The 13,706-nt window shown below is 41.9% G+C and overlaps 6 protein-coding genes across 6 annotated transcripts; 4 read left to right on the top strand and 2 right to left on the bottom strand. All coding sequences in view use genetic code 12, as the record gives it.

The window, feature by feature from the left end:
• Nucleotides 1-367: 367 nt before the first annotated feature.
• On the top strand, nucleotides 368-3,529 carry ZCF35 (Zcf35p; the record flags this gene model as incomplete). Its single annotated transcript, XM_007376375.1, has 1 exon — nucleotides 368-3,529. One exon carries the CDS (start codon nucleotides 368-370, stop codon nucleotides 3,527-3,529), a length of 3,162 nt encoding a protein of 1,053 aa, XP_007376437.1.
• Nucleotides 3,530-3,779: 250 nt separating this feature from the next.
• Nucleotides 3,780-10,575, top strand: MRR1 (Mrr1p; the record flags this gene model as incomplete). The annotated part of the gene is made up of 3 exons (XM_007376372.1): nucleotides 3,780-4,496; nucleotides 4,674-7,057; nucleotides 7,085-10,575. 3 exons carry the CDS (start codon nucleotides 3,834-3,836, stop codon nucleotides 7,284-7,286), a joined length of 3,249 nt encoding a protein of 1,082 aa, XP_007376434.1.
• SPAPADRAFT_140622 (uncharacterized protein) lies at nucleotides 7,417-8,064 on the bottom strand (the record flags this gene model as incomplete). The annotated part of the gene is made up of 1 exon (XM_007376374.1): nucleotides 7,417-8,064. One exon carries the CDS (start codon nucleotides 8,062-8,064, stop codon nucleotides 7,417-7,419), a length of 648 nt encoding a protein of 215 aa, XP_007376436.1.
• Nucleotides 9,364-10,299, top strand: CCC1 (Ccc1p; the record flags this gene model as incomplete). Its single annotated transcript, XM_007376373.1, has 1 exon — nucleotides 9,364-10,299. The coding sequence occupies one exon, from the start codon at nucleotides 9,364-9,366 to the stop codon at nucleotides 10,297-10,299; it is 936 nt and encodes a 311-aa protein (XP_007376435.1).
• A 375-nt stretch (nucleotides 10,576-10,950) lies between the features above and the next one.
• Nucleotides 10,951-13,705, top strand: SPAPADRAFT_62270 (prohibitin subunit; the record flags this gene model as incomplete). Its single annotated transcript, XM_007376370.1, has 1 exon — nucleotides 10,951-13,705. One exon carries the CDS (start codon nucleotides 10,969-10,971, stop codon nucleotides 11,815-11,817), a length of 849 nt encoding a protein of 282 aa, XP_007376432.1.
• On the bottom strand, nucleotides 11,884-13,404 carry SPAPADRAFT_141091 (aminopeptidase; the record flags this gene model as incomplete). The annotated part of the gene is made up of 1 exon (XM_007376371.1): nucleotides 11,884-13,404. One exon carries the CDS (start codon nucleotides 13,402-13,404, stop codon nucleotides 11,884-11,886), a length of 1,521 nt encoding a protein of 506 aa, XP_007376433.1.
• Nucleotide 13,706: the final 1 nt, after the last annotated feature.

Here is a 13,706-nt window from a genome sequence, read left to right as displayed (position 1 = left end):
CAGTTGTTTGCAGCTATAGCCCAAATTGAATGCGATGGCTCTTTCTGTCTGGTCATTTACCCGAGGTCCATTCTTGAAATTTTCTGTCGTAAAAAATGTTGAAAAATTAATGACACAAAAAAAAAAGTCCCTGAACGTATTTTGGTCTTAACTCCGCGTTAGGCGGCATGTGTGGCAAGTATTGCGTTCCGTGCATTAAAAAAAAATTAGGTGTGATCTTAGTAAGCCCATTCGATTCAGTTTGATTATTCACCAACCATATCTGACTTGAAGGACTTACTACCGTGCTGCTATATGATACATTGATAGCATAGAATACAGCACTATCAAGTAAAAATTACAGTTCAGGTGATATAGTTTTACAAACATGGAGGAAGAGCGTGTTATCAAGAAGAGAAACCGTCCTAGTCTTGTATGCAGCGTGTGCAAAACCAAGAAGATCAAGTGTGACAGAGGCAAACCCTGCACTCAGTGTATTAAAAACGGTACTGAAGCCGAATGCACTTATGACGAGCGACTTTCCACTTCACGACCTCGAAAGAGAAAACGACCCGATGCAAGCCATGTCCTGTCCAATGAATCCGTAAGTTCTGAACCAAACACTTCTAAAGATGTCTGTGTTCTTATACCTAAGCATGAATTGGAGCAGCTTCAATTATCGATCAAGAGATACGAGACATCATTTGGCGTAGGCGAGAGTTCTCAGAGTATCAGCACTATTCACACCAACAACACCAACGGGGCTTCAAATCCAAGTTCACACCCACTGTCTGTTCCCCTGTCGGCCGCACTGGATGACAACGACGATGAGGTAGTATATAACCGAACCATGTCGTCTTACCCAAGAGCCATTTTCTCTCACCATGATGAACACTTACCGGGATACATCCCCTTGGAGAATGTAATGTATGACAAGTTTGAAGCATTTGAACCGGAATTATCAGTCACCAACCGAATGAAACTCGCTGAGTTGCCCAAGGACGAGCACTACATGGTTGGGATTAACCCCTATTCTAGCCCGGATGACGCTATTGATTTAGACAAGAGTCAGGCGCGTGGACGATATTTCTCCTCGCTTTCGTGGTTGTACATTACCAAAAATAGCCAGACGTTGTCGTTGCTTAGGAGTTATGCAGCTAACCAGAAGAAACAAATCAAGGGAACTACTGCCGTACCTGAGCCTTGTCCCGTTAGGAAGTATATGGTACCTGCGGATGACAAGATCAAATCGACCTTAAACTTGGATAATTCCCAACAGCAGCGATTCCAACAAAAGGTTAAAGAGACGGATGATGATGATGAGATACTTCCATATGATGTGAAACAGCTGATGCATATGTGTAACGCTGATTTAAGCAATGTTAATGTCCCATCTTTCACATTAGGGTTGACGATTTTGGGAAGTCCCCGAGATCGTGAAATGAACTTGCTACAACAAATTGAGGCAGCAATGCCTACTAAAAGAGTAATTTACTTGTTAACCACCAGATTCTTTAAGTACTTATACCCCTTCATGCCATACATCGATGAATTTGATTTCCGACAACAAACGCTGAAGATATTGGGAGCAGAAAGCCAAACTGACGTGAAACCTACTGTCAACATTGAAAAGAAGTTGGATATAGCCCATATTGGGTTGTTATTTATTGTCCTTCGATTGTCCTACTTGTCGTTATTCTACAATCGAAGTTTCCACAATGAGCAAATACTAAAGAAGGAAGAATTGACCCCTGATGAAATGGAGAAAAAGACATTATTACTCAATCCAATTAATATCCACAGTGTGGAAATTGCTCGTGAGTGTTTGCAGCATTTTCAAAGGTTGGGAAATGTGACATTCCCTGTGTTGCAAGGATCATTATATCTTCGGTTGTACCATAGTTTTGCTCCGGAGGAAGGTGATGGATTAGATGGATCTGAAAGTCAGATATCTGGTAGTATACTACTATCCATGTGTTACTCACTTGGGTTAAACCGGGAACCGGACAAATATCAGAGTCACTTGAATGAACGAACCAAGAACTTGTATAGGAAGATCTGGTTCTATGTGGTTGCTGCAGAGTATCTGAATGCATACTTGTATGGAGGTCCATTGTTTGCTCGTGAAGAATGTTTTGATACCAAGAGACCATTCTTTACACCTGGAAACTCCAATATCCGTGATATAGAATTGGAGAAATCTTGCCATTCCGTGTTTGCGTTTGGTACCGCAATGATCAAGGGTCCTATCAATGACATCATCAAGCTGTATTTGAATATCGGAAAGCCGATTAAGGTTATGGAATTGACTAATCATTTGAACCATTCTGAACAGGGAGTTGTCAAGATCATGGGCAGGGTCGGGGATTACGTGAATGTTCTCGAATCCAAGGATCAAACGTACCATACCAACAAGATTATGAAGCTCAATATCCGTCTCCGTCTCAACTTGTTCTTTGTGGTTAATTATTGTATCTTGTTTAATTATTATGAGTCAAAGAACGCTCGATTGGGATATTTCTACTTGAAAAAACTTATGGCCGTGCTTTTTGAAGAAACCCTTCCTTATTTATTACCATTGATTGTCAAGACGAATGAACTATTCGGAGAAGGAGCGGATATATACATCAATCCAACTATCATTCAAGCAATCAACCGTATTTTTGACATTGCCTTGGTTTCGTTGGTACGGACTAATTTTCTGTTGTATACGATGCTGGGTAATCCTGACCATCGTTCTCGTCTCAAACACGACCTTGGATATCGCGATATGTTTATGGCTTCGCATAGGTTTATTGTTTCCATGGAGAAATCATGTCGTATATGTCTTGCTGCACTCTCAATCTTGAGCAGTCGGTACTACTTTGCGTGGGGTTTAGTTAAGAGCAAAAACTACTTTTTGAAATTAGCTACAAGTCCTGAGTTTTACAAGGATAATGCAGATTGTGGATTGGATTTCTATGAGCCCAATGCTGAGGAAATCCACGAATTAGCATATATTGTTGATTCACTGATGGAAAACATTGAGGATTTGGTTAACAATTATTGCTCCGACCTTGATTTGCCTTCATTGTTTAAGAGGCTGGAAAACAGCGCACCTCCACAGCCAGAGCCGCCTCGACCTGAACCAATGCATCGCCCAGAAAGTAACGTTAGCCAATTGTCTGATTTCAGTACCTCGGGGTTTAACACGCCAGATTCGTCACATGGGCTTTTCTTTTCCGGGTTTGAAGATTTAAAGTTTGACAATAGTAATGAGATCGATAGTGTTTGGTTGCAAATGCTTTCCCTGAAGAATGACCAGTCTGATATCCCGAATGCCATGTTCAGCAATCCTTTCCCTAACAAGTATTCCGAGAATGTTGCTGACTATGTAGAGCCAGTAGTGCCAGCACAATCTCAGACTCTGGCCGAGCCACAAGCTAATCTATTGTCGTATAATGAATTGAACCCCCACCGAATCTTTGAGAATTTCGTGAGCCGTGAGGATGGGAATGACATGTACATGGATTTCTTTAATGATTTGCCCTTGGATCAAGTGTTCCAATAGTGTTTGTATTTTTTATGTATTATGTAACAATGCAGGTGTTTTATAGAGTAAGTTTATTATTTTGCAGCCTCTGCAGTCACAAGTCCGATATGAAATTGTCTGCTGCGGAAGTATCATCCGCCCATGTTCGGTAATGCAGACCAGAAAAATTAATCCCGAGTTAGCGCCCGGGTTTAAGCCAATTGATTTCCCAATGGAGCAACTTTTTTTTGCCCATGTTCAACAACTCCGAAATGTCTTAGTAATTTCCATCGCCCATTCTTTACACTAAGCAATACAATAACACAACCCCACAAATAGATACATGTCTGCCCCTCAACTATACACCTTTGACACTGGTAACAGCATCACCAAGCAGGCGGACAGCCAGCCCGCCTCTGCTGCTGCTACTACTTCTACTACTGTTGCGGTTAGGAAAAGGAAACGGCCAAGTTTGGTATGTTCCATCTGCAAGAAAAAGAAAATCAAATGTGACAAACAACTACCTTGCAACAACTGCATTAAGTCCAAGTGTTCCGATGCTTGTACGTATGACAGGAGTAAAAGTCCAAACAAATTAGAGGACAATAGGCACAGTGATGTTCCTTCGTTGCCTTATGTTTCTAGTGCAAAAAATCCGATTATCTTGGCTGATCATAGGGCCAAGAAACCAAAAGTGGTTTCTCCTGAGAAGAGTTCCGATGAACAAGTCACTGTATCTTTGAGTGAGTTGAATATGCTAAAGGAAAGATTGCAGCAGATTGAGAGCTCGATTAACGTAGCTCCTCCTACTTACAAGAAAGCACCAACTCCCGGTGTGCTTCCGCCACCGATTATGTCGTCCGCTTGGAATAGCGCTAGTCCCCAACCACAGGACGGTAGTCAAGGACAAGTGTTCGCTACAAGTTATAATATCTCACATACAAGAAGCCAGTCTCCACCAAGTAATGGCATACAGTTACCTCCATTAAACTTCAATCCTCCTCCAGTGGAATACCAACCACAAAGACAAGGTTCTCAGCAACTTCCGCAGCTCCTGTTTAGTACCTACCTGAATGACACGCCTCGTGCTACTGGAGCAACGCCCAGTGGGCCGTCTACCTATGCCACATATCCATCATCCACTGTGTCTACTATAGAACAACTGAAATATACCCCTTCCGAGAATGGAATCTCCACTAATGGAATCTCCACTAATGGAATCTCTCCCAACGGTATTTCTCCTAATTATGCCGGCAGTGCAAAGTCTGAAGACAGCTTGATCGGATACAATCCCTGCTTGAACCTGGAAGACACCATCAACTTTTATGAAAACTACACATCGATATACGTCAAAGGTCCACATAGACGGGTCAATTTTGGTCCATTTGCGTGGTCGTCTATGATGCGACGCGATCGTGCATTGAGCACATTATGGGACTACGTCGCCAAGCGGAAGGAAAAGGATTCATCACAAACGTTGGTATTTGCCGAAGTCACCAATGAAGTTAATCAGGAAAACAATGAGGTTGCCACTAATGAATCCAATGAGTCAGAAGCTACGTTCAGAAAGCGCGCCTTGGAAGCGGATGGGTACGGTGACTTGATCCCGTATACTAACATCTTGAAGAGACGTCGACCGGGTATTCAGGAAACTTCAGAGCTTAATAGGTGCACGTTGCCTTTAGGGTTGACCTTCTATGAGGGTCAAGTCGAAAAGGAGTTGCAATTGATTGATAAGATCCCTTTGATTTTGCCGAAAAAGAAGGTTGCTTGGAAGTTGATTGACCGCTTCTTCACTTACTTGTATCCTTTCATGCCGTTTGTCGATGAGATGGATTTCCGACAAAAGATCGCGGCTATTATTGGGCTGGAATCATTGGAAGATACTCCAATCAAAAACCTTAAGGTGGAGAAAAGATTGGATTTGGCGATAATTGGTACTTTCTTACTAATTATGCGGATGTCATACTTGTCGCTATTCTCAAATAAAACCGATGTCAATGAGGAAAGACTAACCACTACTGACCCATCGCCTGAAGCACAAGATGTCAAGTATCTCCTTCAAAACCCGATCAGCATCACCACAGCAATCGTAGCTAATTGTTGTTTATCACAATTTGAGATCTTGCAAAAGACCTCGTTTCCAGTGTTGCAACTTGCCCTTTATTTGAGAATTTACCACACTTATGCTCCTGAAGACGGTGGAGGTCCTGATGGAGGCGAATCGCAAACTCTAACAGCCGTGATCATCCAAATGGCCTACTCGCTTGGATTACACCGCGACCCCGACAATTTTAATGATGTGTTGAATGATAAGAGACAAAACCATTTAATGAGAAAGATTTGGCATCATTTGGTGTTGTCGGATATTCACAATTGTTATACTTTTGGCATACCGCCTGCCATTGACCCTGATTCCTACGATACCAAGATTCCATTCCATGAAGAGGGCAATGAGAATTTGAAAGATAAGACATTGGATAGGTTTACTACTGCATGCTACTTTCCTTCATACACCGACCTTGCCGGTATATTACGTCTGCTTCTTAAGTTAGTGTTGAATGTGCGGGGAAAGATAAAGTTGGAAGAATTGTGTAAGTTGATTAGTGAGTTTGAAGTGTTGATGACTCACAAGTACGGTACGTTGGAAGACTGCCTTAATCCACCAACTAAGGACACCCATATATTTGCCAGAAATTTCCCCACCAAGTTCTACATTTCCCTAAAGGCGTTCTGTGTTTCTATATTTTATCATATATTCATCCATTACGAGCCTATTGATTTGAACCTTTCGTTCTTTTACATGAAGAAGATCATCAAGATTGCATGCACGGATTTGATGCCGCATTACTTTGAGCTTTTAGGCAACAGTGATGTTATTTGCGACATGATGATCAATCCCAAGTTGCAACAGATTGTCCATCTGTTGAATCAGGTCAATCTCGCCATAATAGTGCGTGTCAATGTCACGGTCTACTACTTGAGACTGCACGCTGACCATGATGCCAGGTGTGCTGCTGATCCACTGTATTACACATACTATAAAGAGCTATGCAAGCTTTCATCCTGTCTTACCCGATGCGCTGAGTTTTCCATTGCTGCTGTGTCCAAGTTAAGCTCAAGATATTATCATGCATGGAGAATCACCAAGGGACACACGTATTTGTTAAGAACAGTGACCACCTTGGACTTCTATAAGGATAACCTTAAGAATAATCACAAGGATACACCTACAAATGGACTCCCTGGATACTCCACGGAGCAGATTGCGGAGCTTGTGACCATGTGTGAGACTGCTTTGGATAGAGTTGGTAAAAACTGTGTCATGGGTACTGAGTTCTGTACTGAGGTCAATTATAAGCAGTTCAACCGTGAACCAAGCTCGAATTCTACTGACACTACATCCTCCAAGAACACCGACACAACAGCAACCACGGCATCTACATTGGCCACTGATTCTCCTTCTGTCAATAACACGAAATCATATACTAATGAGTTTGGCTTGAATTTGGAGAACAGTTCGGAAATTGATAATGTATGGATCCAGATGCTTACTTTCAAACAAGAGTTTACGGGATTCACCCCAACTGACAGGAGAGATGGTGAATCAGCAGCTCCAACTCCAGGAAAGTTTGATTTTAATGACAAGATGTCGAAAAGCCCCAATAGTGCAGCACGTTTAAAGAATATTGGCAGTGGCGCTGGTATGGGACTTTCAGTGGATCAGGACTTGCTGCTTGATATGTTTGGTGATTTGGCGTTTGGCCTGATGTTTGATGGAGACTATGCTTTTTAATCAATTTTTTTGTATTTCTATGTATGTTTGTGTATTACTTGTTAACTGAGTTTATTTGTTTACCGATATTCTTGCCATAATAAACTTTGAAACCATTTAATTGAATGCTATTTGTATGGTGTATTGGGCACTACTTCTTGGCAAAAGATAGTATTACCTCACTACCGAATTTCTCCTGCAATTCTTCAGTCTTGATCAGCTTCAAGCACTTGGTTGAACTTTCAACATTATCAAACTCTATGAATGCCAACTTCCTCACCTTGACTAGTCTCACATTGGAGAACCCTTCAAATTGTTCAAAGTAACTTGTCAATTGCTCATCATCATCCAAGCGCTGAATAAGTAATAATTTATTAGGAGGCAAGCTCTTCCAGTCTTCGGATTTGACCTTCTTCTTCTTTTGCTTGCCACCAGCTGGGGTTGATTTCCTTTTGAGGTTCTGTCTCTCCTTTTCCAGTTTTCGTTGTTCAATCTTGTCTACCTCGTTGTGAAGCTCGTAATATGCGTCGGAATTACCCTTGGCATAAGTGATGTGCATGGGTTTATTGAAAAGAATGTGATTCTGCAAATCCATAGCTTTCGTTGACGACACCTTTGATTCGAACGTTATGAATGCTTGTCCTTTCATTTTGAGGTTCCTGTGTGCTGTTATTTGGAGGATCTTGCCGTAGCTTGTGAAGAGCAGCTCCAATTCAGATTTAAGTTTGGTGAGCGAGACCCTATCATTAAGATTGTTTATGTAGATTGTTTCTAGTGGTTGATTGGAGTCGCTTGCCATGATTACCGGATGGTGTAGACCATGGATCATCTGCATCTATCGATCTCCATAGTTAGTTTTGTCTGTCGCGGACCAGAGCTGGTGCAATTCCGGGTAACGGACACTTTCGCTGGCAGCTGGTAGCGCCCCGTTCTAGAACTTTTGTGCTTGCTCACTAATAAATATGTCAGACTTTGCGTCACGTCGCACCAAGTCTGGAACCAGACCGGGGTGAGTCACCAAACATGTACGTGGTGTTAGTCATGCTATGTCGAAACAACATGCAGCCTCGAGTAAGGGTATGGTCCATGCCGATCTAACACCTTTGTAAACTTATCAGGCAGCTTCGGAGTAGGAATCGATTCGAACAGTATTGAATCTCACGGCGCCAAACCTAAATACGCGTCAGTTGTCATGGTAATCCCGAAACAATCGATTCGAACGCCAAGCAGTTTTTCCGTATACAATAGCCGTGTATAGTGTTGGTATACAACAGAACATGCCAATTGATTAGTCTAAACATCTTAACTAGAAAGATAGTCACTAGTGACACCATAGCACAAGATCTCTCTTGGTTTAGTTGCAAATGGATTGATTATAAATGCATTGCTGTTAGTGGCTGCTAAACGGCAAAAGAAATAGTCGATCCACACTAAAAATCCCATGTCTGTGCGATTTCGGTTTTCGGCCCGACAAAAGATTCAGCCAATCACCGCATAGTCAAATGTAATCAATTGTTTGTCCACGTGACTATAGCCCCAATGCAGAAGAGGCAACAACAAAAAAATAAAACCTTCTACAAAGGACAAAAGCGACATTTCTTAAACTGGCGTTTCAAACCCCTCTTGTTAGAGCAACACTGGAGGCACTAGTCTCTCAATTGCAAAACTAAGGACAACGTCGACCGTTGAAAATCTACAAACACTCACGGGTCCTTGTAAGCGTGATTGGTTGAATAAATCGGAATAGGGAAAAAGAAACGTCTCCGAGATTAAACAGGTGCTTTTTAGTCTGCATGGTCATTACGCTGCTCACAAAATCACCAATAGAAGAAAAAAAAAAAAAAGAACAAAAATAAAAAATAAAAAAGAAAAGCTTATAAATTTATAATGATTGCCCAGACTTTCTCCATCGGTATAATTATTCAGTTTCGTCCTTTCATTTTTACTTGTCTTACAAACCACAACGTATTACCTTGTAACCTTATTACTGTTTACATCTAAGCTAATCTGACTAGTCACACTGTAACTTAACCACACACACACACACACACTCCACCCCCCATTTATATATATATATATATACGCACATACAAACATAATGTCGATAGTTGCTATAAAAAACGTGTTGGTAAAACTATTTCACAAACCATCATCGGAAGATGAAGAATTCGAACGTGCCAATGCATTGTTGAACAACAATCAACATCCATACGGTTCAACCACCGATGGGACACCAGATCGTGCCCAAGAAGTGGCCATACAAGAAGCATTAATCAACGCCGCTGCATCAATTGCTTCATCGGAAAATAAAGAAGAAGATCAAGACGGCATATCTGGATTCTTCAACAAATTTGACCCCCGTGTCATGTCCGATATGATTATCGGGTTGTCCGATGGGTTAACTGTGCCATTTGCCTTGACTGCGGGGTTATCTTCTTTGGGTGACTCAAGATTGGTCATTACTGGTGGTATGGCGGAATTGGTATCTGGTGCGATATCCATGGGTTTAGGTGGTTATCTTGCCGCCAAGTCTGAATCCGAATACTACAACTCGCAAGTAAAGAAGGAAAAATTGGAATTCTTTAGAAAACCAGAAATGATTAACCAAGAAGCAGCAGAAATAATGTTCGAATTGGGTGCATCCGAATCAACCATCATTTCGTTCTTGAAAGACTTGGACGCTCGTCCTAAGAACCTCATTGACTTTGTTATTAGGTTCGGAAAGGGGTTGGAAGAACCAGCTGAGGGCAGAGAATTCACCTCTGCATTGACCATTGGGTTGGCATACTTCTTTGGTGGGTTTGTGCCATTATTGCCTTATTTCTTTACCCAATACGTCCAGACTGGGTTGCTCATCTCGGTCATTGTCATGTTGATCACCTTGTTTGCATTTGGATACATAAAAACCGCGATATCGTTGGGAGAAGAATGCGGTACTCGTAAAAAGATACTTGAAGGGATTCAAATGGTGGCAATTGGATCAATTGCCGCGGGATCTGCATGGAGTTTGGTCTATCTTATCGATAGCCATTGACAGTGGCCCTGCATTTTACCAACTCGCTGATCATTTTCGTTTATATACAACACAGTATATATAAATTTAATAGCTGCTGTTTTCCCAGCAGAAATGAATGTCATATTTTAGATTTGAACTATTTTTCGCCGCAATCCCGAAGTGTCTGCAGAATCTCGTAATTATGCAGTAGCATGTAGACATTTTTAGCATGGACGGAATAGTCCGGGCGTATGGTAGCGCGTGTGCCGTTTCTTTTGAACGAGACAATTGTGCTTAATGTGTACTCTAAAACGTAAGAATAGGTGCTGGGGCCGATAGATTGGTTCGAGAGATACCATGTAGGTTCAGTGTATGTTAGCTCGCTGGAGATCTAACTGCCGGGTTTGTATTGTTGCACTTTTTCGCCCAAAAGAGTACCAATTCTCAAGTATTGCAGTGCGTTAGTATGTGTCTGTTTTATGGATTATAGCAAAACTTCGCTTCCAATATCATCGGTGAGAGCAATACGATTGGGCCGGATGTCCAGTGGTTAAGCGAATCTTGCTAGCAAGTGATTATTGCAAACTCCCCTTAAAAGTCGTGCCCCACACAAACTACCATTTTTTTTTCTCCAGTGGCAATTGAGATTTCAATTTTAAAAAAAAACGGGTAGCAAATGTTATTAGCAGCATAGTAAATCATACAACAATGTCACAACGTATCGCAGATCTCATTTCCAAAATTGCCGTTCCCGTAGGGTTAACCTTCTTCCTTGGGCAATCGGCCATCTACGACGTTCCCGGTGGGAAAAGAGCCGTTATTTTCGATAGATTAAGTGGGGTGAAGACGGATGTCATTGGAGAAGGGACCCATTTCTTGATTCCCTGGTTACAAAAAGCGGTTATATTTGATGTGCGTACCAAACCAAAGACTATCAGTACCACTACTGGTTCCAAGGATTTGCAAAATGTCTCCTTGACTTTGAGAGTGTTGACCAGACCCGAAGTGCGTCAATTGCCAAAGATTTACCAGAGCTTGGGGTTGGATTACGACGAAAGAGTCTTGCCTGCCATCGGTAACGAAATTTTAAAGAGTATCGTGGCCCAATTCGATGCCGCTGAGTTGATCACCCAAAGAGAAGTTGTCTCTGCAAGAATTAGACAAGAATTGTCGAGAAGAGCCAATGAGTTCAATATTCAATTGGAAGATGTCTCAATTACTCACATGACCTTTGGTAGAGAGTTCACAAAGGCCGTTGAACAAAAGCAAATTGCTCAACAAGATGCCGAAAGATCCAAGTACTTGGTTGAAAAGGCCGAACAAGAAAAGAAGGCTGCTATTATTAGAGCTGAAGGTGAAGCCGAGTCAGCCGATGCAGTTTCTAAGGCATTGGCCAAGTCCGGTGATGGTTTATTGATGATTAGAAGATTGGAAGCATCTAAGCAAATTGCCGAAACATTGGCCCGTTCTCCAAACATCACCTATTTACCAAATGGTAAAGGTGGAGATGGCGAAGAAGGATCCAAGAATTCCTTATTGTTAAACATTGGTCGTTAAACGAATGCAACATAAAAATTGTAAATAGTTAATAAATGCACAAACGTATATATATATACAAGCTTTCTATATGTCAAGAACAACTAGTTCATCATCTATACCTGGAGTGGTGCATTTCCCACTACTAATCAATGCTTCGATATCTGCGACTTCCTTAACACATCCACTGGTTAAATTAAGAATGTCGGCGCCAGTGTGACCTACAACAATGTCATCTTCGACTCTCACACCAATCCCGCGGAATGCTTTTGGCCATCTATCATTTTCCGGAATGTACAACCCTGGTTCAATAGTAATGACATTTCCAGCCACCAAGGACTTGTATTTCGAACAAGTTGGGACATCATGAAGGTCCAATCCTAAATGATGGCCAATATAATGAGGATAAAGGTAACGGGTCACTTCGGTAGTATTGACAATGAATCCAGTAATATTATTCAATTCTTGCGTCAATTGTCTCACGGCAAATTCTTGAAGATCATGCATTGAATAACCAAATGATTGGGCACACAACTCAATACATGCCTTGTTAGTGTTCAATACTGCCTCATAAATGTCTCTTTGCGGATCAGTGAACCCCTGGGGTGAGTTGGGCCAAGTACGGGAAATGTCGGCATTGTAACCGCCTACTTTCCCGGCTGCGTCGATAAACACCATTTCATCCTTGTATAATAAATCATCATTTCTGGTATAGTGAATTGTCAATGCATTTCTTCCACTGGCAATAACCGGGATATAAGCTTGTTTATCACAACCACCTTTCACAAATTGATATTCCAAGAACTTGGCCAATGTGCGTTCACTAAGAATAGGCAGATCCGAGCCAACTTTAGCCATAGCCTTGTTGATGGCCCGGCTCGAGATTTTAGCAGCAGCATGCATGACTTTAATTTCCGCAGGGGATTTGATAGCTCGTAACTCTGCAAGCTTGGGTGATAAAGGCAGGATTCTCTTGTTACTTTTCGAAATGACTCCGTTTAAATCAGATGTACCGAGAATGCTAAAGAACAGCTTAATTGGTTCCTCTTCCTTCGAGGCAAACTTATTATCATAATAAATAAGATCAGCATCGTGGATCAAATTCTTCAAGTATAATGGAGCCCGCGAGATATCCTCCACCAAATCAGCATTAAAATATTCGACAGCACCTTCCAATCCCAGCTTGGGTCCCTCCCATAGCTCCTTGGCTGGATTACGCGGAGGCACCAACATATGCAAGTACACATCATCCTCGTCATTCTCACCGCGCTTCTCAATCACGGCAATGGCGTCGGGCTCATTCCACCCAGTCAAGTAAAACAAATCATTATCCTGTTGGAAATCGTAAAACACACTCCCAGAAGCAAATTGAACAGTATTTCCCACAATGATAGCCACCGATTTAGCAGGCATTTGTCGAGAAAGTTGGAGTCTTCGCTCGTAGTACTCTTGGGCCAGTATCCCGGGCGTTAGGAAGCCAGGGGTGGGGAGATAATGAGGTCTTGTTTCATGGAGCGGTTGCCCAGCACGGAGGACGGATTGGTGGGGTGGACGTGTTTGGATGTTTATGAACCTTCTGAATATCGACGGAGCTTTGGTCTTGATCATTGCTGTAGTGTAAGTGAAGACCATCAGATCGCGGACTTCTTCTTCCAATTGGTGAAAAAAGGAAACTGGATCCGATAAAAAATTGCACCAACAATTAGTGAATATTAATTATTGTAATCACCGTATGACATAGCTTGAATATGGTTCAAACTTACTGTAGAGACAATCCGACTCCTGCTAGCAAAGGAAAGTGGAAATCAACGTCGTCACATGGTAGCACCGAGTTTTACTTAGCCTTCCCCCCTCCGGTAGTTGTCTCGGGAATACTTATAATGTTGCTATGATCTCGTCGTAACCATGTG

This window comes from Spathaspora passalidarum, assembly GCF_000223485.1.
Source record: "Spathaspora passalidarum NRRL Y-27907 unplaced genomic scaffold SPAPAscaffold_5, whole genome shotgun sequence".
Taxonomy (NCBI): domain Eukaryota; kingdom Fungi; phylum Ascomycota; class Pichiomycetes; order Serinales; family Debaryomycetaceae; genus Spathaspora; species Spathaspora passalidarum.
This window is presented reverse-complemented; position numbering and strand designations above follow the sequence as displayed.